The sequence below is a fragment of the Mauremys reevesii genome, linkage group 20, assembly GCF_016161935.1.
Source record: "Mauremys reevesii isolate NIE-2019 linkage group 20, ASM1616193v1, whole genome shotgun sequence".
NCBI classification, from domain to species: Eukaryota; Metazoa; Chordata; order Testudines; family Geoemydidae; genus Mauremys; species Mauremys reevesii.
The window spans coordinates 1,645,540-1,668,545 of NC_052642.1; the positions used below are offsets into that span (position 1 = coordinate 1,645,540).

A 23,006-nucleotide genomic window follows, 5' to 3' on the forward strand; every position below is an offset into this window, starting at 1 on the left:
AAGGCGAGATTCCCTCGCACAGAAGTGCCGGCGCCGGCTCATCGCTGGAAAGGGAGCCCCGGAGAGATGGACGTTTTGTCTCCCTGGTACGTTCGTGCGCAGCAAGTTCGCATGCTACAGCTTCACCCCCTGGCTTGCTGTGCACTAACTCGCCCTGTGGACAAGCCCTGAGAGAGGTGCAGCTCAGCCCTGACCTGCGACAGGAACAGAGTTTGGTTACAGAAACTATCAACTTCCTCCCTTTCAGTTTACCAACGCTGGTCCAACATTTTCCAGTGCAAGATTTTGGGGGGGCGGGGGTTTGCCAAAAACCAAAATTTTGGGTTTCCAGCAACTGAGAGCTCAACATTTTGGGGGTTTGGGAGTTCCTGTTTTTCAACAAAAGCCCCTGAAAACATCAAAGAAAGCAAAAAAAAAAAGTTTGTCTACGTTGTTGCCATTTCCTGAGCAGCTCTACAGATTAATCTTTGCTCTGAATGTCCTGGGTTTCTTAATGGGAGGTTTCCTGTTTAACTTTACCATTCCTGGAGGTAACATACCCATTGCTGCAGGCCTGCAATCTAACATCACCTGTAGGTACCCCACTGTCATCAGGTGATGACCTAGTAACCCCCCTTGGACACCCCACTGTCATCACTCAAGTGCAAATTTGGTGAAGGATACACAAGACCCCAGCTCCCCTCCTATGGGCACCTTGGCTCTGTAACAGGCAGTACAACAGGGTTTTAGACGCCTCGCAGCCGTGCCGCGGATCCACGCAGGACACTGAGCTGTGCAGCATTGACAGACACGTCTCAGAACAAAACTGTACTCCGATCTAATTTTCCGTGGGGGTTTCTCTGCTGCTATGGACTGCACAGACCTACAATGCCCAACAGCCATGAAATCCCTGGGGAGCTGGTCTTCCGGCAAAATAGTGATTTGTATCCATTCTGTGTGTTCTGGGGGGCAACCCCTTGCTCCGGCAGGGCTGGGATGTTACGGAGAGGAGCAGCAGCAGGGAAACCCTGGGGGTCCACAGCTCTTCCCAGCACTGGTGCTGTGAAAGAAAAGAGAGAGATTGCAGCGAACCCCCCAGGGAGCGTTCTCACCCAGCGTTATCTGCTTCCCCAGGGGATTCCATTTGCAGACAAGGCTGAGGGGGGCAGGCCATGTCTGCTACGGCCCTGCACACGTTTTCTCATCCCAGCTCTGGCTTCTCCTGGGAGCCTGCTGCTCTCGACAGGTGCCGCGTGAGACTGTGACGCTGGCAGAGCAGGTGCCCGCTCATGCCAAGGTCCCTGTCTCCGCTGAACAGTGCCAAATACAGAGCTGGAAACAGGCTTCCGCCCCTGTGTATTAGTGTTGTTAAAATAGGTATTTGAATTATAAGAATGTGTTTAGCGTTTAGACTGCATTAAATGCATGTGAGTTGCTGCAGCTTTAATCTAATGTAAATCTCTGTATACTATCTGGCAAAGTAGTATTTGGGCAGTTATATTGTAAGCCTCTGTAATTGTATAAATCACCCGACTGGAGAGAGAGATTAACTAGTGTGACGTACGGATCTGCACGTCCTGCTTAGCAGGACAGGCCCATCGACACCAGATGGACGATTGTGGAACGTTAAAAAGGACAAAAGACTTAGTTGCTCTGCCCCCCCCCCCTGCAATTGGATTCCTCACATCCCTTGAGTTTGCAGCTCAGCGCACGTGAGAGAGGGGGATAAAACCCCTAACAAGGAGGCACTGATTATCTTTGTGCTGCTTGGAGTCTGGGAGGGGGAGGGGGGCAAGGTTTGTTAGGCATAAGCAAGAGATCCCCAGTTGCTTAGTCTTAAAAGACACATAGAGCTTGTTTATTATAGACTTATGTTACCTTCTGAAACTTAAGATTGTAACTCATTTGTGTGTGTATGTTCACCTGCTTTAACCGTGTCAATACCGCTCTAGTTTCTTTTTCCTGTTAATAAATCCCTATAGAGTTTATTGTAGGATTGTCTACAAACATTGTCTTTGGTGTGAGATTTAAGGTGCCATTGACCTGGGGTAAGTGACTGGTCCTTTGGGACGGGGACTAACCTGAATCTTGCCTTGACCCCTGGTGTAAGGGACCATCCACCAGAGGGGTAGCTCCCCTGGGTGGCAAGACAGATCGGAGTATCTACAGGGACTGGCTGTGCCTCCGTGGTTAGGCTCTTTTAGTGCCTGAGGAGTTTGCACTGGTTTGGTTGGTGAAATCTAAGTGTAGAACTCACAGCCAGTGTGGGGTTTGTGCCCTGGGGTTGGTACGCACGCTCCTGCGTCCCGGCAGGCAGCGGGACAGAGATTAGCTGTAGGGGTAACAGTTTGCAGAGGTGCCCAGACAGGGTTTTTTAACCTTAGCAGTAGATGGGGCTGTAACCACAGCATTGCTCAGCCCAGGCATTCCAGGACCAGTAGTCAGCCTGGCTTCAAAACCCTGAGCTTTTTTCCTTAAAGTTACCCCAGTCTCCCATCCCCGTAGTGTTTGGGCATCCCCCAGTCAGCACCGCGTGAGGCAGGGCTGTTATCCCCACCGGGCAGCTGGGGAGATGAGGCTGAGAGAGACTAAGGCCCAGAAGCTCAAAGGTGCTCAGACTCAGTGGAAGTTAGGTCACACAGGGAGCCTGCGGCAGTGCGGGGCCTGAAGCCAGACTCCTGTGTCCCAGGCTAGAGCGCCGACCTTCTGGTGTTTGAACCTCGAGGGGTCACGCTTCAAAGAAAAACGAAAGCCGGGAGTCCCCTGGGAGCACAGGAGTCTGGGAGCTGGGGCTTTAAGCAAAAACACCAAAATCATGAGCTGCCCGTGCTGTGACACTGGGTTTGTAACGAATAGACCCTCTGGTGACATCTCCAGTTGGATTCTCACCCAAGCTTTGCCCCTGCTACGATCCTGCGTCCCAGCGATGTTCTTACACTACGTCATTGCACGGCTGCCCTGGGGTCTTCATTAAAGGGTTAAAAAAACCATTGCCAATTTGAGCTGAACCGCCCCAGTCATTGCCTGGCTGCAGGGCTGTGTGCCGCAAACCCTGCTGGTGCCCGACCCGCCGCAGCCTTGTCTGCACTATTGCTACCGTAACCCACATTGACACGGTGTCTCTGTCCCCCTCTAGTGGCCACGCTTTACGTCCCCTCCAGCGCTTGGGTTAACACAGCTGGGTTCTTTGGCATGAGAAGCGCCTGATCCTGCTTTTAGATCCAGAGGTCTCAAGTCACTACCAATGGTGCCCGTCCAGAGGGATCTCATTACACTGGCACTGCTCGGGCTCCACCTCTCTCAGACAGCAGCTACAGACACTGTTTTCAGCGCCCTCTCCATGATACCTACGTTGAGCAGGGACAGCTAACACGGTGTCTAATAAAAGCCAGCAGCCCACCTACCCTCAAGCTCCCATGGCCGCTATGACCCATGGGGCTGGCCCAGTGCTGGTGCTGGGGGGAAGTGTTTGCAAACTTTCCCTGGCTCAGACAGAGTTAAGGAAGTTCAGAAACCAGGATCTCGACATGAACGTCAATCCTGACCCATTGGGACTTAACCACACTCCTCGCAAAAACGTATTGGTGACCGGGGGAGCGGAAACCCCCCCCCCCCGACAGCTCGTGTCCTCGCAGCTAATGGCTGCTGCGTAAGGACCACAAAGGCAGCAGGCCCGGAAAGAATTTGTACCACTGGTGTCAGAGGTCATTGCACCTGGGAGGCAGCTGTGCCCGCAGACGTGCTGTATTTACACGTGCAGTCACTAGAGGGCGCTGGCGCCACTGTATTGGTGCCTTGCACCTGTTGCCCAAGCACCTTAGGCTTAGGCTGAGATTCATTTCTCCATTGCCACAGGCTGGGTCCTGCCATCTGGGCCCTGCGCTGCGTTGGGGCTGTGATGATTGTGATGCTGGAAGCAAACCCCTCCCAAGCAGCCTGGCACACAGCACGCTCCCTGCACCACCCAGCTGCCCACCCTGCCCCTCTGCAGACCAGCGGGTACAGCCAGGACCCGGTCCCTTCCCCACGCTGGTTGGGGGCTGTCTGCTTGGTCCATGTGCCTCTAGCCGAACAATCTGCTGCCCTAAGCCATCGTTCCTGGCAGCCTCCCCGTCCCCCCCGGGGGCGGACCCCGATCCAGTCCCTAATTAGCAGCCATAAATCAGTCCCCTTTCTAGCACACTGCTCCACTGGTGCTCCCGGGGGGGTCTGCGGCACACCGAGGGGATCACCTGAGCAGGCGACGCCGTTCTCACTCCTGCTGGCGTCGCTCACGCTGTGAGAGCTCGTGGGGACATTTCTGTAACACAGAACAGCCCATCCGTTAGTCCAGTAGCAACCCACGGGAAGCTAACGCCGCCGGGCCGCTCTTCAGCCCCAAAGATTTGAAAAGGACGTCCCGAACCCTTGAAAACCGCCACTGGGACTGGGTCACCTTAACCAACCGCTGGCAAAAGGCCAGTGAGAGGAACCGCGGGGAAGCTGGTCTGGATTACATACGAATCAGCATGTCTGGCCGGGGCATCCCAGCATGTTTAGAGATTAGCTACTGACTTTTTCAACCCAATGGCACGTGGCTGTGAAAAGCCAGAGGGGAAGTGAAGTCCTAGAGCTTGTCTGCAGGGGGAGATTTACTGGATCAGGATGTGAATTGAACTAAACTTGAATTAAGGCCAATTTTATTCCAAATGACAGTGTGAAAAAAGGGGATTAATCCAGTTTAATTAATCCAGTTTTAATTCACACCTTTACTGGATCCAGATTAATTTTCCTGTGTAGGCAAGGCCCAAGATAGAAGCAAATGAGCTGCCACTCTTCAAATACAGTAATGAGAGATCCTTAAAGTCCCTCCTGGAAAATCTAGCTTTGATTTCGAGTAAGAGAATGGCAGAAATAATGCGTGGAGGCCTCAGGAATGATGGGACCGTGAGCAAAGAACAGTGCTGGGGGCTAGGTGAGGCAGGCTGTGCCCGCAACTGAGGCGGTCAAGATTTCCTACAGTGACGAGTGATTTTGAGGGCCCATCTTCAGACACATGCAAGAGGCCTTATTTTCAGTGCTTATTCTCACCCTCTGAAAATCGGGCCTCTTTAAACTGTATTGAGTTGGGGCCCAAAAATCGAGGGACCCAAAATCGCTGGGCACTTTGGAAAGTCTTGGCTGGGTGCCTGAGCCAGTCGTGCCCAGGGCTCTCGTCCCTGCACTAAGGGGTGCCACAGCAGGGCGTGGCATCGAGGGAACCTCTGAACCACGGGGAAGTGCCACATTGTGACTTGCTCTCCCGCTCAGACACCAGTGGCAACATTAACCACCCCGAGCGAGTTCACAGGGTTCTATAGGGATGTGTATTGTCCAGCGTCGGGGCCCATCTCTTTCACCTCCCCCAGTGACACAGCGCAGGGGATAAACGGCAGGACACCACAGCAGCAGCGGGGGCCAAGCTGGGAGTGCTGGGTAGCCCCAGGGAGGAGAGAGAGCGGAAGGAGAGCTGGAGCCATGGGCAGAGAACTGAGATCCCGCCTGAGACAGTGAGCTCCGGCCAGCAGGGAATGCAGGGCGCGCTCTCAGGAGCTGCCCTGTCTCTCGAGGGACATCCACGCCTTGGCAGCTGTACAGCCGCCTTCTGCCAAAGCAGGTGAGCCGGCGGGTGCCAGGGAGAGCCCGGACGGCAGAGGTGGGAGAGGTGAGCGCTGGTGGGGGATGGAGGTTGCATTGCAATAAACCACCAGAGAATGACGGGCTCACAGACCTGTAGGTAGCAGAGCCAGGGACCGGGGCAGCGAAGGGTCTTCACTTCCGGGGACGGGAAAGTCTGGCTCTCGGGGTGAGTGTGGTGGGTCCTGGCCTCCTGCCTCTGGCAGACGCACCGGAGCTGCCCCTGGTTCCACACGCAGCCTGGCTGGTTGCTGGTCTCCCCGGGGCGGAGAGCTGGCGGGATGCTGGAATCAGAGGCAGATGGGTGACCGTCACCACCGTGCAGCCCCCTGCAGAGCCCAGGAAAGGCAGCAGTACCCGGCACTAGGGCAGGAGAGGCCAGTGGGAAGCTAGTGGCCCTGTGCTGGAGGAGCTGAGCTGAGCCGCAGCGTAGCAAACGCCCGATGGCTGGCCAGTGGTGGCAATGCTGCGGAGAGGCAGCGATGGGGCTCTCAGAGTCTGCTGCTCTGCCAGTCAGTCTCTCCAGGGGAGCAGAGCCGTGGATTGGGGACCTGGGTGGCACTTTCTGGCCAACATGGGGTCACTCATACCCCCCACTTCTCCACAGGGGCAGGCACCTCTGTGCATGGGGTTTGCCCCTCCCCCGTGCAGCGCTATCTTCCCACAAACCCCTGTAAAGGGGCACTGAAGACAGGCTTCTGTGGCAGTGGGGGCACAGAGCCCAAGGCAGGTGCCCCCCGTGTCCCACAGGAGCCCATGACCTGCGGGGACTGTCCCATGGAGGTGCTAACCCCGCCCCGACAGAGCAGGGCAGGAGCTGTTCCTCATGGGTGTGGTGCTGGGCTGTCTCCCCTCGGGGAGCGGGGTGATCCGGCCCAGCACTGCCCACTCCCCATGGCCACGTTTCTAACTGGACCCCTCAGGCGGGCGGCCGGGCACGTGTGTGCCCAGGTCTGAGCACACGCCACCTCCAGGCTGGCCGACAGCAATCGACAGAACAGCCAATGGGCCCCTAGAAAGGGACGGCTGAGGTTTTGGGCAGTGCTGCCGGCTGCGCTGCTGGGCGTGTTCTTCCGGCTCGGCCAGGGTGTCCCCGTGCCGCCCGGCTGCCTTCGCCGCAGCCGGCACCGCCCAGTGCACGCCTGGGAGCCCTGCGGCCCCCCCACGCCATTTCAAAGGGCCCAGGGCCATGGGCGGTGGGTCTCAACGGCAGGGGGAGGATGGACCTCCCCAAACAGCCTTGCGTGGCCCTGCCCACACTCAGGCTCCTTCCTGCTTCCTGGGCTGCGCTGCTGGGGGCTCTTCCCCCCAAGCTGGGGGCTAATGGGGGCCGGCCTGTGCTCCGGGGAGGGGGGTGGGGCGCGTCTCTCACTCACCCTCCCTCCCGGCGTTCCGGGACTGGCGGCACTCAGGCGGCCTGGGGGTGTGTATGGGGGGCTGGCTGCCACGCCGGGTGGGGGGCTCTGGCGGTTAAGGCGGGGCCTCAGGCAGAAGGGGGGTCTGGGCCGAGGGCGGCCTCCCCAAACCCGGGGTTCACTGGCCCCCATGCCCAGGGGGCCCCCAGGCCCTTGGGCAATTCCCCCTTTACCACCCCCTGTTGGTGGGCCTGGGGCCTGTCCCACGCTCCCAAGGGTTACAGAGCCCCCCACGGGGGAGGCGGCTCAGGGCCGGCCCAGGATTTAGCCCTTAGGAGCCAGCGTCCAGCCGGGAATCTCGCCGGCCCCGATCCCAAGGCCAGTGACGGACTCCCCTCGACTGCAATGGGCCTTGGGCCAGGCCCTCCCAGCACGGCGCCTTCTCCTCCCCGATGCCCAGCGAGGGAAACGGCCACAGTCGTCAGCCCTGAGCTCCCGCCAGACAAACCCAGGGCCCAGCACTTCCTTCCGTTCCAGAGGCACCTTACCCGCCCCTGCGGGCTCCGCGCAGTCCTCACACTCCCACGGGCCCCTGGTGGCCCCCAGCGAGGAGCAGCGGCGGTGGGTCCCCTGGGAGCCACACGAGCTGCACAGCAGCAGCTGCCACGGGCTGGGAAAGCAAAGAGGTCGGTGTCGGCACCTCTCAGCCGGAGGGCCGGGAACGGCCGGAGCGAAGGTGGGATGGTGGCCCAGATCCTCTGTGGTTCCCCAGGCTCCTAACTCCCTTGGGTTTCAGTGGCTGTTAGGAGCCTAAATACATCTGAGGATCTGGGCTGCAGCCCCGGCTCCTCCCTGCAATGAGATGGCAAAGACCAGAACAAAGGCACCCGCCTCCCTTCACGCCAGCGGGCCGGCACACCCCATCCGCCAATAGCCGGCCATTGCCGTGCAACGCCTGCTGGGCTACGGCTGAGCTGCCAATGGCCAGCAAGGGGCGGGACCTAGACTGAATCCAACCCCACCCCCTCCCCGGCACAGCATGGACCATGCGCCCGGGGCAAAGCCCTGGGAGGTTAACTGCCTACCCGTCGTCTGCGGATTGCTCTCTGCCGCCCACGTACAGGCAGCAGCCAGCATCACAGCGGCTGTGTCTGTGATACTGGTCGCTGAACGCGCCGTCTTCCTCCCAGGCGGCGTCCCTGAGGGAGCAATGGGGGGAATTAGTATTACTCTAGCAGGCATCCACAGGGTGCTGGCACTTCAAATGCTGGGTACCAGGCTGCAAGCTCCCTGGGGCAAGGACCATGTCTTTCATCTGTGTTTGTACAGCACCTAGCGTAATGGACTCCCAGTCCAGGACTGGGGCTGTGATGCTGGCAGGCCAGGTGCCAGCTCATGCCAGGTCCCCGTGTCCCAGCTGGGCACTGACAGTTACAGAGCTGGAATCTGTCTGGCTCACTTGTGGGTTAAAGTTGATAAAATAGGTATAAGAACGGCCATACTGGGTCAGACCAAAGGTCCATCTACCCAGTATCCTGTCTTCCGATAGTGGCCAATGCCAGGTGCCCCAGAGGGAATGAACAGAACAGGGAATCACCAAGTGATCCATCCCCTGTCGCCCATTCCCAGCTTCTGGCAACAGAGGCCGGGGACACCATCCCTGCCCAGCCTGGCTAATAGCCATTGATGAACCTGTCGTCCAAGAACTTATCTAGTTAGAACGATAAGAAAGTTGTTAGTGTTCGGAGTCTTTCACATGCTTGTGCGTTGCTGCCTGCATTAATCTGACTTGTGAGATCTGCGTTCCACACTGCAGTGTAACATTTGAGCGGGTGCCGTGTGAGCCTCTGCGAGTGTCTGAATCGCTAGACAGGAGAGGGACACTAAGTAGTGTGGAGAACTGCTCTTCTACAGAAATTGTGACACATCTCCCAAAAGAAGAGACCCATCCATCCCAGATGGGCTCTGGGTGGATCTTACAACACCCCACAGCTGGGTTGAGAAACCCTCAACAAAAGGACTCTAAGGATCTCCTCAGAGGTTTTTAAGGCCCGGCTTGACAAAGCCCTGGCTGGGATGATTTAGTTGGGGTTGGTCCTGCTTTGAGCAGGGGGTGGGACTAGGTGACCTCCTGAGGTCTCTTCCAGCCCTGATCTTCTATGATTCTAGGATTGAAGACTCTTCTTTGTTCTGCTCTCCTCCCCATGAAGATGAGCCATGGAGGTGGACTCCTATCAGCTGAGCTGGCACCTCAGAGCACATGGCAGGAGGGGGATAAAACCCCAAACCAAAGGAAGTAGGATCTCTATGTTGCTGGGACTCTGGGGTGGGGCAAGGGGCTTCTAAGCATTAGCAAGAGATCCCAGCTGCTTGGCCTGGGCTTGCCGTCAAGGACAAATAGAGCTTGCTCATTCTAGAAGCCTGTGTTACCTTTTAAAACCTAACACTGTAACTCATCAGCGTGTCTACAGTCACTTGTTTTAATCTTGCAAGCGGCTCTCTCATTTCCTTTTCCTATTTACTACATCTCTGTATAGTTTATTATTGCTTGCAAGTCTTGGCTTTGCTGTGAGATCTAAGGTGCAACTGACCTGGGGTAAGTGGCTGGTTCTTTGGGACTCAGAGGAACTGAACATTGCTGGGATCCTTGGTGTGAGGGGCCCTCTATCACACACCGGGAGGCAAAGCAGACTGGAGTACCCGGGGGACCGTCTGGGACTCTGTTCCTGAGGAGTTGGCACTCGCAACCACTTAGGGGTTTGTGCCCTGGTTGGTTACAGCCTGCCCTGGTGTTGGGACTTGTGCTCTTCTGCCACCATTGGAAGTGTCACAGGGACCCCTGTTCACACCTAATGAATCATCCACATAGTAACAATATACTGAGGCACAGTGACCCCAGGCTCTTCTGGGGCACATTCCCTCGGGTCGGTGTGAATCCCCCTCTTGCCACGGCAAACCTCACGCTGCGGGTTCAGCCAGACAAAATGACTCTGAGAACCATCCTGGAGTTTCCAAGGTCATCGGATGTGCTACCAAAATAGAGGTGGAAATATAACACTGCCCGTCAGCTCCCCAGCCACAGACTCAGCGTGCTTCCCAACAGATGGCAGTGCCGTTCGCCCCATTCTGCGGTGACTTGTCTGGGCTCGGCTAGTAGTGAAGCCGGGAGTGGAAGCCAAGTTTTGGAAATGCCAGACAGGGCCTCACCCGCCGGCCCATGGCAGCCTTAGCCCCTTTCCAAGCCCTGGAACAGCTGCACCCTTTCCCCTCGTCGCTTTCAGACCAGGGGAGGGGGCTGTTGTGTCCCTGTCTCTGCAGTCTAGGAGCTCGGGTTCTCTCCCAGTGTGGGGCAATTTACAGAGCTGAGGCTGGTGCAGCCTTTTAAAGGCCTGTTCTGTGTTACTAAGAGGAGCCCAGAGCTGGGAGCTGGAGTGGGGCCTGGAGCCCTCACCACAAGCCCCTGGCTTTTTTTCGCATTTCACAGCACATTTTCTAAGCAATTGAGGATGGCTGTGATCATCCAGCCTGAGCTCCTGCACCTCAGGGCAGAGCAGATCACATGGTGAGTCCTGCTTCAAGCCCATATCTTGTGGCTGAGCTAGTGAACAACGAGCACTAAGCTGGGGGGAGAGGTAGATACACTGGAGGGTAGGGACAAGGTCCAGTGTAACCTAGACAAATTAGAGGATTGGGCCAAAAGAGATCTGATGAGGTTCAACAAGGACAAGTGCAGAGTCCTGCACTTAGGACGGAAGAATCCCATGCACTGCTACAGACTAGGGACCGAATGGCTGGGCAGCAGTTCTGCAGAAAAGGACCTGGGGGTTACAGTGGATGAGAAGCTGGATATGAGTTGACAGTGTGTCCTTGTTGCCAAGGCTAACGGCATTTTGGGCTGTATAAGTAGGGGCATTGCCAGCAGATTGACGGAAGTGATTCTTCCCCTCTATTTGGCACTGGTGAGGCCAAACCTGAAGTATTGGACCCCCCACTACAGAAAGGATGTGGACAAATTGGAGAGAGTTCAGTGGAGGGCAACGAAAATGATTAGGGGGCTGGGGCACATGACTTACGAGGAGAGGCTGAGGGAACTGGGCTTATTTAGTCTGCAGAAGAGAAGAGTGAGGGGGGATTTGATAGCAGCCTTCAACTACCTGAAGGGGGGTTCCAAAGAGGATGGAGCTCGGCTGTTCTCAGTGGTGGCAGATGACAGAACAAGGAGCAATGGTCTCAAGTTGCAGTGTGGGAGGTCTAGGTTGGATATTAGGAAACACTATTTCACTAGGAGGGTGGTGAAGCACTGGATGGGGGCTAATTTAGCTACAATGAGTCAGGAAAAAGATCTTGGCGTCATTGTGGATAGTTCTCTGAAGATGTCCACACAGTGTGCAGAGGCGGTCAAAAAAGCAAACAGGATGTTAGGAATCATTAAAAATGGGATAGAGAATAAGACTGAGAATATATTATTGCCCTTATATAAATCCATGGTACGCCCACATCTCAAATACTGTGTACAGATGTGGTCTCCTCACCTCAAAAAAGATATTCTAGCACTAGAAAAGGTTCAGAAAAGGGCAACTAAAATGATTAGGGGTTTAGAGAGGGTCCCATATGAGGAAAGATTAAAGAGGCTAGGACTCTTCAGTTTGGAAAAGAGAAGACTAAGAGGGGACATGATAGAGGTATATAAAATCATGAGTGATGTTGAGAAAGTGGATAAGGAAAAGTTATTTACTTATTCCCATAATACAAAAACTAGGGGTCACCAAATGAAATTAATAGGCAGCAGGTTTAAAACAAATAAAAGGAAGTTCTTCTTCACGCAGCGCACAGTCAACTTGTGGAACTCCTTACCTGAGGAGGTTGTGAAGGCTAGGACTATAACAATGTTTAAAAGGGGACTGGATAAATTCATGGTGGCTAAGTCCATAAATGGCTATTAGCCAGAATGGGTAAGAATGGTGTCCCTAGCCTCTGTTCGTCAGAGGATGGAGATGGATGGCAGGAGAGAGATCACTTGATCATTGCCTGTTAGATTCACTCCCTCTGGGGCACCTGGCATTGGCCACTGTCGGTGGACAGATACTGGGCTAGATGGACCTTTGGTCTGACCCGGTACGGCCTTTCTTATGTTCTTATGTTCTTATGGAATGGGTTCCCTAGGGAAGTGGTGGAATCTCCATCCTTAGAGGTTTTTAAGGTCAGGCTTGACAAAGCCCTGGCTGGGATGATTTAGTTGGGGTTGGTCCTGCTTTGAGCAGGGGGTGGGACTAGATACCTCCTGAGGTCCCTTCCAACCCTGATATTCTATGATTCTGTAATTCACTCTTTGTGAAGGTACAAAGGGAACCAACCTGTCAGGGATTTTGATGCCCATTCGAAACATCTCTCTTTGGAATGTCCCCATGTCCCGGCACCTGGGGCATCGGAAATGGTACAAGGCAGCGCGGAGAGCGTGTCCCTGTGGGATAGACACAAACCGGGGAGCAGAGATCACATTCTGGCCGGGGAAAGGAGTAATCCCAGCTTGAGGAGGCAGGGCTGTGAATGAGCCATTGACGAGCAAAGAGCAAAAGCAACACACAACTAGCTCGTGTCGGCAAGTGCTGCTCGTGAACGAAACGAGACCGGGAATGCGAAAACCCCCCGGAGCAGGAGGTGGTGGTGCAAGTTCCCAGCCCCACGAGTTGTGCTCTAGGGTAGCAAATGGGCTGCCAGAAGGGTAGAAAATGGTTCTGGAAGTTACCTTCCAAGTAGGGAACCTGGCTCTGCCCCCCCATACTGGCCTGACAGCCCATAGCCTGCAGAGCAGTGGGGCCTGATTCACACAGTTTAGGCACCACGCAGCGCAGGGGAGAGGAGCTGCTGCTCAGGGTGGATATGGGAGTGATAGTAAGCTGCTGCCAGAAGCAAGGGGTCACTCTGGGTCCTAGGTGGCTTTCACCCCACCTTTGCCAAAGTGTTTCTCCAGATAGGGGTTCTAGCCTCCCCCACTGCTGGACTCTGTGGGGGCCCAGGGACCCTGAATGGGGCTTGTGATCCTAGAACTGCTCCATAAATACTCGCTGAGCCCTCCCCTGCCGTGTCTGTCCCTGCAGCAGCCAGGCAGATACCTCAGGCTGCGCCCCCAGGGACTGTCCCCAAACATTAATATCAGTCAGGGAACATCTAACAGCTACTGCCTGCGCATGGTTTGGCTCAAAGGGTTTCGTGGCCGTGGGGTTTCCGGCCCACCCCCAGGAAGCAGCGCGGGAAAGGGATTCGCACCTGGATGCAGTCTCGGTGGAACCAGGCGTGCTTGCAAGCCGGGCACACCATGGCGCTGTAGGAGGGTTTGCCTGGCATGGACTCCAAGCAGACGACGCAGATGGTTTCCGCCTGCTGCTGCCGCCGTCTCACTCGCTGCACTGGCCGGTGCTTCCAGCAGAAAGATCTGGGATAGGGACAGCACGAGGACAGAGCCGTTAGGCGCTACAGCCACTAGATCATGCCTGGGGCTGCAGAGGCCACGGGCTGCAGTGGCAGCTCCACTGCTCTGGGAGTAGGGTGGCCAATTTTCTATTTGCAGATAACCGAACACCCCTGCCCCTCCCCTGCCCCGCCCCTTTTCTGAGGCCACGCCCCCACTCACTCCATCCCCCTCCCTAGAGGTTAAAGGAAGCCGGCACAGTCTGGTACACTGTACTGGCAAGAAAGTGTTGACTGTGTCGGCAGGGCCGCTGATGGGGGGAAAAGGGGAAGCTGCCCCAGGACCTGGTGATTTAAAAGGGCCCTGGGCTCCCGGCAGTGATTCAAAGAGCCCAGGGCTCCAGCTGCAGGCACGGTAGCGGCAGCAGCATGCGGGAGCCCTGGGGCTCCGGCAGCGATTTAAAGGGCCTGGGGCTCCCAGCCACTGCTGCCACTGCCACGCCTGCGGCCGGCGCGCCGGGCCCTTTAAATCACCACTGAAGCCCTGGGCAGTGCGGGCCAGGCAGTGCTGAAGGGCCGGCTGGGGGACTTAGCCCCACCCACTCCCTTCCACCTGAGGCCCTGCCCCTTTCGCCTGAGGCCCCGCCCCTTTTGGGGGACAAGAGCCCCCCCGCCTTGCCCAGGACCCCGGCTGCTCTGAGAACTGTTAAGTCATTTAAGTTACTTTCACCCCTGCCCCTCCCTCCGTCCCTCACTCTATCCCACCCTTGCTCACTCGTTCCTTCTCACCAGGGTGGGCAGGAGGTTGGGGTGTGGCAGTGAGTGACGGTGAGGACTCCAGCTGCAGGTACAGGTAGGGGCTCTTGGGTGGGGCCGGAGATAAGGGGCTCAAGGTGCAGGAGCGGGATCCGGGCTGGGGAAGGGGGTTGAGGTGCAGGAGGGGGTGCAGGGTGCAGGTTCCAGGCAGCGCTTATCTCAGGTGGCTCCCGGGAAACTGCTGGCATCTCCCTCCAGCTCCTAAGCAGAGGGGCAACCCCGTGGCTCTCTGCACTGCCCGTGCCTGCAGGCACCGCCCCCTCAGCTCCCATTGGCCGCGGTTCCTGGCCAATGGGAGCAGCTGATCTGGTGCTGGGGGTGGGAGCAGCACACACAGAACCAGTGATCATCCCTCTGCCTAGGAGCCAGAGGGAGATGCCAGCAGCTTCCCCGGAGTCGCGCAGAGCCGGTAGGGAGCCTGCCTGCGCCACCAACCGGACTTTTAGCGGCCCAGTCAGTGGTGCTGATCGGAGCTGCCAGGGTCCCTTTACGACCGGGTGTTCTGCTCGAAAACCGGACACCTGGCAACTGGGAGCGGTTGCAGCATTTTAGAGCTCTTAATCTCCTTGTGCCTCTGGTGCAGGGGCAGGGACAGGAGCCAAGAATCCACACACCCAGGGAGTTTGGCTGCAATTGTATTCTTTTGGAAAAGAGGGGGAAAACCCCAAAGATTTTCCAACCCCTACACTCGGAATCCGTGCCAGGCCTTTGAAGGCTGCTCCTGATATCGGAATCTCTCAGTACTGGAGCCATCCCTTGGTTTGCCCCTGTAATGCCAGCTATGGGGCTCTGCCCTCCAGTGCCAGGGAAGGTCTGGAAGGGCCGCAGTGCCCCACAGTCGTGCTGTCACCTGCATTTTCACAAGCACCCGCTCTCCCAGGGGTGTCTTTGACCAGTGTGTTGTGTTCCCTGCAAATGCTGGCAGAGCCGAGAGGTACTAAGTAGGCTTCCGATCAGAGACTTTGCAGCCACACTTACCTAAACTCCCCAAAGAACTGATAGATGCAGCCTCTCTCGGAGCCGCAGGGGAAGTGGAAGTTCTTGGTGCACTTCCTGCCCTGGCAGGCGATGGACGCCCCTTTGCGGCCACACACACAGCAGGTCTGGAAACAATGGGACGGTGAGCAGAACAGGCCGCAGCTCCCAAGGTCCCTGCCACAGCCCTTCGGAGGCTAAGGGAATCCTCTGACCGGCTTCATGTCCTACAGCCACCCCTGGGGGATCGTGGTCCCTGCCATGCTAGGGGATCCGTGGAGATCACAAAGAGTCTCGGGGTGGGAATGTCACACAGAGCTGGGGGGAAACAGGCTCCCCCTCCCACCGGGAATGCTGAGATTTCTAAACGGCTTTTTGTCCCAGATTGGGAGGGGGAGTCGAAATCTCAGAATCATTCACAAAACTCAATCTTCCAAAAAGATTTCCTTGCCACTCTTAGATTGTATTGTAGGGTCACAGAAATACAGGACTGGAAGGGACCACCCCAGCCCAGCTTAGCCATTAACAAAAGTCAAACCAGGAGAGTCTAAGTGAAACGTTTTGATAATTGCCCGTCCAATAAGTGGGTGACATGGAGACGTTCCCACCAAACATGGTGCTTTTGTCAACTCAGCATTTCTCAGCCAACAAACGTGTTGTCAGACAACGTTCGCTCGGCTAACATCTGTGCTGGCAGGAGGGCTGGGAGCCAGGGGCCCACGGCCTACCTCAGTCTCTCTGCACACCTGCCCCTCGCAACTAGGGTTCCAACTTTCTAATCACACAAAACCAAACACGCTTGCCCCGCCCCCTGCCCCGCCCCTTCTCCGAGGCCCTGCCCCTGCTCACTCCATCTCCCCTGCCTCTGGCACTCACTCATTTCACTGGGCTGAGGCAGGGGCTTGGGGCGTGGGAGGGGGTGAGGGCTCCAGGCGGCGCTCACGTCAGGTGGCTCCCAGAAGCGGCGACATGTCCCTTGGCTCCTAGGTGGAGGTGTGGCCAGGCAGCTCTGTGCACTGCCCCCATCCGTAGGCGCTGCCCCCGCAGCTCCCATTGGCCGTGGTTCCCAGCCAATGGGAGCAGCGGAGCCAGCACTCGGGGCAGGGGAAGCACACAGACCCCCCCAGCCGCCCCTATGCCTAGGGGCTGCAGGGACATGCCAACTGCTTCCAGGAGCCACGTGGAGCCAGGTCGGGAGCCTGCCAACCCTGGACATTAAACGGCCCAGTCAGCACCACCGCCAGCGTCCCTTTTCAACTGGGTGTTCTGGTCGTAACCCTGGCAACCCTACTCAGAGCCTCCTCCTCTTCCCCTGCTCAGACCCCCACCCCTCTCCCTTCCCTGTGTAGCGAATCCCCTCCCAACTCACTCCAGCCCCCACGACAATATCACATTGTTCTCTCTGCTGGTGTGTGATACGCCGCCCCCCACCCTGGGCGTGTCCCGTCTGGTTAGTCGGTGCACTCCTGGGGACCGGCCACTCCCCTGGGTCCGTACAGCACCCAGACAGCAGGGCCCCGCTAGGCGCTACTGTAATAAACACGCCAGATAATAATAATACAGCACGGCTCAGCCTCACCTTCTGAACTGCCCGCTTCAGTTCCTGCCTGATGTCCGGATACAGGAACCCGTAAAATCCCTCCTCGTCCTTCCCCCTCTGGACCAGCCCGCTGGCGTGGTACTGGAACACAGGAGCGGTGGCACCCTGTAACCTCTCGCTCTTCCCCAGAAATTCCATCCCGCACCTGAGAACCCTCCGTAGCCAAATTTTCACCCCAAACCACAAGAAGCCGCCACAAAAAGTTTCCATTTCAACATAGCAGCATTTTCTGATGAATTTTTTTTGGTCAGAATAAATCCCCCCCCCCGCGCTCTAATTAACGACTCTAAATGAGCGGAGCTGCTTAATGGCTAGTAAGCCTGGGATTTGCAAGGGGCCTAAGGTTTACTTCTGCACCCGTCAAAAGCACAACTGCAGCTCAGCACCAACAAGCTCAGCTGGATGGGAGAACAGGGAGGAAAGGGAGCTGTGCTGAGGGGGTTTCTCCCAGGTGAACCAGGACACTTAACAATCTGATGCTGTTTAAGTTCATTATAAGATCCAGGCTCTCGGGATCTCATTATATATTTTGAATAAAACAGTGCATTCAACTGAAAATGCGACGTCCTTCATTTCGAGGGGTGTTGCCCCTCATTGTCCCTCATTCTAGAGTCTCTGCCCATCAGGGCTCACTTCAGAGTCCCGGGATTGAGAAGTCTGGAGCTGGCACAGTCCGAAGTGCGGAGGAAGGCGAAGACGGTGCTGGTTGTACTGGAATGCGAACCTGTGTGAGACTGGTCAGCAGCTAGGTGGCGCTGTGTGGGACATACCTTATCCAGGGCTAACCTGCCTGCGCATTAAAGGGTCCTCCGGCGAACACAGCTGGTGTCCCTCTCTGAGAAGGAAGCTCTGGCCTCAGTCTATAGCTGATGCAGAAGCCTGACCTGCTAGCAGCAGCCCTGCCATCTACCATGTACAAGCCGCCCATGACCCTGACCTTCGGAAAGCCGGAGCAACCCTGACAGTTTCTCTGTGGTAAACCTAATTTAAATCCCCAGTTATGCAAGAGGGCAAATGTGAGGAAGTTGGTAAGTGCAACCACGAGTAATAAGCGGCTTTGGGTGCCTTTCAGTGTAGGTCAGGGGTTTGTTACAGAAGTGGATGGGTGAGGTGCTGTGGCCTGCGTTGGGCAGGAGGTCAGACTAGATGATCCTAATGGTCCCTTCTGACCTTAAAGTCTAGGAGTCTATGATGCTAAAGCACTCAGGCATTTTTGAAAATTTTCCCTGGTCACCCTAGAAAACAGATCTGAGTAAAAACGCTGCCCTGGAAAGGAAGGGGTTAAATAGTGACGTTCAGTGTAATTAGCGAGGCAGTGACGAGAAGGGATTGCCGTCCCGGTTTGCATTCGACAAATCCTTTGACTCGGTGCCTCGCCATTCAAAAATCCACTTGAATCGGCTTGGGCATGAAAACAGGCAACTGGCGACAAAGGGGTATAATAGCAATGGGCAGCAGAACAAGCTGGGCAGAAATTCTAGGAGGCCAGGCGGCCTGGTGCGAAATAGGGTCCTTTAAACTGGGGCAGTTACCCTTTGGGTTGGCGGTCACTGACGGGTCTGTAATGCATGTTTCCAAGGACGGCACCTGCTGCACCTAGAAACTCGTGTGATCGACACGTCTGAGCAACGCTGCTCATGAGGACAGCGAAGGTCTAGGAACGTCCGTGAGGAGCAAGAGCTCAGGGCAGGAGAAGCCAGCCAGCATTATACAAAGGTCTGGGGTCACAGCACGAAGAGATGGTCGTTCCTCTCCGTACAGCCTCAGCGAGATCACAGCTGGAACACAACCCCAGGTCAGGGCAGCCCAGCTTCAGGCAGAGAGAGAAAAACTCTCTGCCTGGGGGTGATGCAGAGAAAAGCAGCCAATGGACTGGCTGGCTGCATTAGTGAGGTAAGATGAACAGAGCTTGGCTGAATGATACCGACGGGGGACTTAAGATACTGGGCTCTTCAGTCTAGCAGAGAAAGGCCTGAGCCCATCCAATGGCTGGAAGTTGAAGCTAAACAAATTCAGACTGGAAAAAAAGACGCAAAATTTTAAGTGAGGGTGATTAGCCATTGGAGCAACTTCCCAGGCTCTGGGATGGACTCTCCATCCCTGGGGATTTGAAAACCAAGACTGGACATGTTTCTACAAGATCTGCTCTAGTTCAAAAAGGGATTAACTCCGGGACATTTTCTGGCACACGGGAGGGCAGCCTAGAGATGATCACAAGGGTCCCGTGGAGAGGAGCAACCATCTCTCTGTGCTGCGGGATCCAGGACAGGGTTGAACGCACCCAAGCGGGAGTGTTGAGCGGTGGCCCAAGGAGGTGCAGTATAATAATAGCAGGTGAAGTCTTGGCTCTGGGGGAGGTTTGCCATGGACGTCAGTGGGGCCAGGACTCCACCCAGGGACCCTGCGAGATGAGTGGTGGGAGTCTCGTCGAGAGGGTCATTGAGATGCAGGCGGATCAGCCTGGCCCCTCGGGAGAACCATCAGCCCCCGGGGAAAGGGAGAGCTACTCACCAGGCAGTTCTCGTGCACACACAGCTTACCCCGCTGGCATTTCTGCCCATAGGTGTCGGGGTTGGAGTCAGCCCGGCGGCAGAGCCCGCACTCTGCAGGGGAGGGAAAGGAAACGCGCTGACTCAGACAGGCTGCTCCTGAGCACAGCAGTCCCGGCACAGCCATCCCGGGGTGGGGAGCAGCTGCCAGGGACCAGCAGCGACTCCCGCCGGCCAGCGCAGGAATCACACTGACGGGTTGCCGAGGGGAGGCCTGCCCACTCCCCGGCTGGCTGGGAAGCAGGGTCTCAGTGGGGCTGTCAGATGGAGTCAAACAGCAGCGTGGAAAGAGCAGCGGGATGTGTTGATAGGAATGTGGCCAGGTAAGCTCACCACTACCCAGGGTGTGCTGTGTACAGGGCGAGATACACGTTCCCGTGTGGGATTGTTACTTATCAGTGCTACTGCTCACAGCCAACCCAGAGCCCCCTAGATCCCCCCAATACCCATCCACACCAGATCTGGGTCCCCTCCTCACAGCCAACCCAGAGCCCCCTAGATCCCCCCAATACCCATCCACACCAGATCTGGGTCCCCTCCTCACAGCCAACCCAGAGCCCCCTAGATCCCCCCAATACCCATCCACACCAGATCTGGGTCCCCTCCTCACAGCCAACCCAGAGCCTCCTGGCCACCCCCACTGGCTCTGGAGCTCCCCCTACACCCCCACATACCAGATATAGGTCCCCACCTGTCACAGGGGGAATAATCTGGCTTGTTTTGGCGCTCCGTAAATCAGTGTCTCTGGCCTCTGCAGCTGCTACTCTGCACTCTAATGTGCCTTCCCCTTGCTTCACCCTCCGCTCCCTCTGCCCCTTCCCTTTGCTCACTGTCACCCCATGGAGTGCGCCCTTCCCTTCCCCCTGCATGGGCTCTGTTACAACAGCAGTTCCCTCCCAGAGGGGCAGGCCGACCCCGTGCATGGACCCCTTCCTCTGGCCCCCCAGCACCGCTTACAGCTAACGGCATTGGAACAGCGAGTGCCGCTGCTGAGGGATGCGCTCGCATTGCCCCTGCTACAGCCCACCACAAGGTAGTTTATTCTCACCCTCCTCCTTTAGCTTGAGGGCCCGGCAGTTCATTTCAGGAGCACTGAAAAAAACAAAGAAGGTTTCATAGAATCATAGAATCTCAGGGTTGGAAGGGACCTCAGGAGGTATCTAGCTCAAAGCAGGACCAACCCCAACTAAATCATCCCAGCCAGGGCTTTGTCAAGCCTGACCTTAAAAACCTCTAAGGAAGGAGATTCCACCACCTCCCTAGGGAACCCATTCCAGTGCTTCACCACCCTCCTAGTGAAATAGTGTTTCCTAATCTCCAACCTAGATCTTCCTCACTGCAACTTGAGACCATTGCTCCTTGTTCTGTCATCTGCTCCCTACATATTCTCCCCACACCCTTCCCCTTAGGGAGAAGGTTAGGCCCCTCACTTGGGTCTCAGGAGACAGGTTCAAGTCACTGCTTTGCCACAGACTTCTTATGTGACCTTGGCCAAGTCACTTGGTCTTTCTGAGCGTTGGTTCCCTGTCTGCATAACGGGGATTTTAGCACTGCCCTGCCGTGCGAGGTTGTGAGGCTAAATGAAGGTGTGTGAGGTGCTCAGACAGCGTGGTGAGAGGGGGACAGATAAATACCTCAGCTAGGTGGCTCTGAAAGGGGCTGTGACCTTATGAAAGTATAGGGTATCACATACTCACTTCAGACTGGTCTGTGGTCTGCTCTCCCCCCACTCCTGGTAGCTGCCCAGTGCTGTCTGGCTGTGGCATGTCATTTCATTATTCCAGGGCTTTGCATTCACTGGGGGGAAGGGCAGAGGCAGGGGCCCAGACCCCCGTCTTACCTAGGGAAAATGCAACATTTAGTTACGATTGCTCTAAATAAATTTTAAAAACATCACAGCCCAATCCAGGGCCGGCAAAACAAATCTGCCTTTTCCCTTTATTAACAGAAAGACCCAACCCTTCGGTCCCTGGGCAGATAAGGAACAAATCTTATGCAATAGAAACCAATTGGCTTCTAACAGCTAATGAAACAAAGCGAAGGAGCTCAAAGACCATGCAGCTGCCAGAATAATACTTCTAAGACACAGCTGACAGGAGCCAAACGCTGCAGGCCCCAGGAATCTCGAATCAGTGAAAACAGAGTATGACCCACCAATGACTACAGGGGACTCCATGAGACTATGATGTCCAGGGCTGGAGGGCCAGCACCTGCCGAGACTCATTTGGGGTTATACCCAGCAAGAGCCCAAGCTCCCAGGGCCCACACCACACAGTGGGGATGCACCACCCACTGCGTGCATCCCGGGGCTCAGCAAATCTGCCTTCCCCAGCAGTGGAGCTACCGCAGGGTCCTAGCAGTGGTGTCCCCATGGAGCGCTCCACCCAGCATCCCCCCGTCCATGCCCCCGCTGGGTTCTGAACGCTTTGTTCTCTGACTCCTGGAGGCGCCAGGCAGGCGCTAGCTGGATCCTTACAGGGAAGGGAGACACGTTGGTGTCTATAAGGGAGGTGTCTCTTGCTGAGTCTCACACTAGGTCTCCTCCGGGGAAATACTTATGTCCGTGTCCAGTGGATCTGGATCCAAATCCACGGTGGACACTCAGCAGGACTCCAGCCCTTTGCATGTGTAACCCAATCAGCGGGGAGCTCTGTCCCCGTCTCACAGGGGCATTGGAGCAGGCTTTATAGCGGGGGTGCTGAAAGCCACTGAGCAAAACTGTACACCCTGTGTATGATGGAATCTGCTTCAAGCCAGCCCCCCCAGCCCCCCTAGTTCCAGCACCCCAGCCATCTCACGGTGGTCGGGCCCCATACAGAGCTTGCTGAGCCTACTCCAGCCTTGACCACCAGCGGCGGGTCTTTGAGCTCAGGTCCCACCCTTGGACTCAGAGGTCTCAAGTTCAATGCCTGGCACAGGGGTGTAGAATTACACATCCGTGAACACTCACCTGCTTCCCTCTGGGAGCCTGGTCTTGCAAGGGTTAAGTCTGTTGCCATGTGCAACTCCTGTGGACTGCAATCTCCATAGCAACCAGGTAAAGACACAGCCCATTGACATGTCACCAGTGACCTAGGCAGGAATCCAGGTTCAAAGTGCCCCCTGCTGGATGGGACCAGAGCTACTCAGCTGCATGTCCCAGCACTGCCCTGATGACAGGCAGTGAAGCTTTGCCGTTCACTCCAGCGGTGAGGGCCTGTGCTTTCGGAGCAGGGCAGTCTGGTTCCTGTCCCCAGGATGTTACAAGCGGTGCAGCATGGGGACAGCTGTGTAGCTCCTATATAGACAGACATTATATTTATACCAGGGTAAAGTCATCCCTAAGATAACGCCAGTAACTTCAGTGGAATTACTCTGTGACTGATCCGGCCACTGTGTCTACGACATGGTGGGTTTCATGATGCTGCATGCTGGGGCCACGCAGAACTTCACAGCCACAGAGGAGCGAAAACTCAGAGCCTCCTGCTGCAAAAGCACCAGCCCCTACCACTGGTGCCAAAGGAAAATATCCCATAGCTCTTAGCAGTCCCAGACACACAGTCGGGCAGCTGTGATTCAGCCCTGTAGAGAGCAATGCACCGTTATAAACTAGCCAGGGTCACCCAGGTAGTCAGGGATAGACTGGCAATAAAACCCACCCATCTGCCATCCTTCAGAGCCAGGGCTAGA

General features: G+C 56.2%; 1 protein-coding gene across 4 annotated transcripts; it reads right to left on the bottom strand.

Moving 5' to 3' along the window:
• Nucleotides 1–801: 801 nt before the first annotated feature.
• On the bottom strand, nt 802–22,361 carry LOC120387118 (G2/M phase-specific E3 ubiquitin-protein ligase-like). 4 transcript variants are annotated; one of them, XR_005590037.1, is made up of 13 exons: nt 22,288–22,361; nt 21,035–21,177; nt 20,386–20,429; nt 19,300–19,391; nt 16,768–16,869; nt 15,192–15,316; nt 13,257–13,422; nt 12,344–12,450; nt 8,075–8,188; nt 7,538–7,659; nt 5,729–5,918; nt 4,212–4,279; nt 981–1,039 (listed from the first exon to the last, which is right to left on the bottom strand). XR_005590037.1 is itself a non-coding variant. In XM_039507333.1 (12 exons), exons 2-11 carry the CDS (start codon nt 21,106–21,108, stop codon nt 4,232–4,234), a joined length of 1,062 nt encoding a protein of 353 aa, XP_039363267.1. In that variant the 5' UTR covers nt 21,109–21,177; nt 22,288–22,361; the 3' UTR covers nt 904–1,039; nt 4,212–4,231. The 4 variants fall into 4 exon arrangements, 3 of the variants coding, with proteins under 3 accessions (XP_039363266.1, XP_039363268.1, XP_039363267.1); XM_039507333.1 differs by lacking the exon at nt 7,538–7,659 and having other exon boundaries at nt 904–1,039; XM_039507332.1 differs by lacking the exons at nt 5,729–5,918; nt 7,538–7,659 and having other exon boundaries at nt 802–1,039.
• Nucleotides 22,362–23,006: the final 645 nt, after the last annotated feature.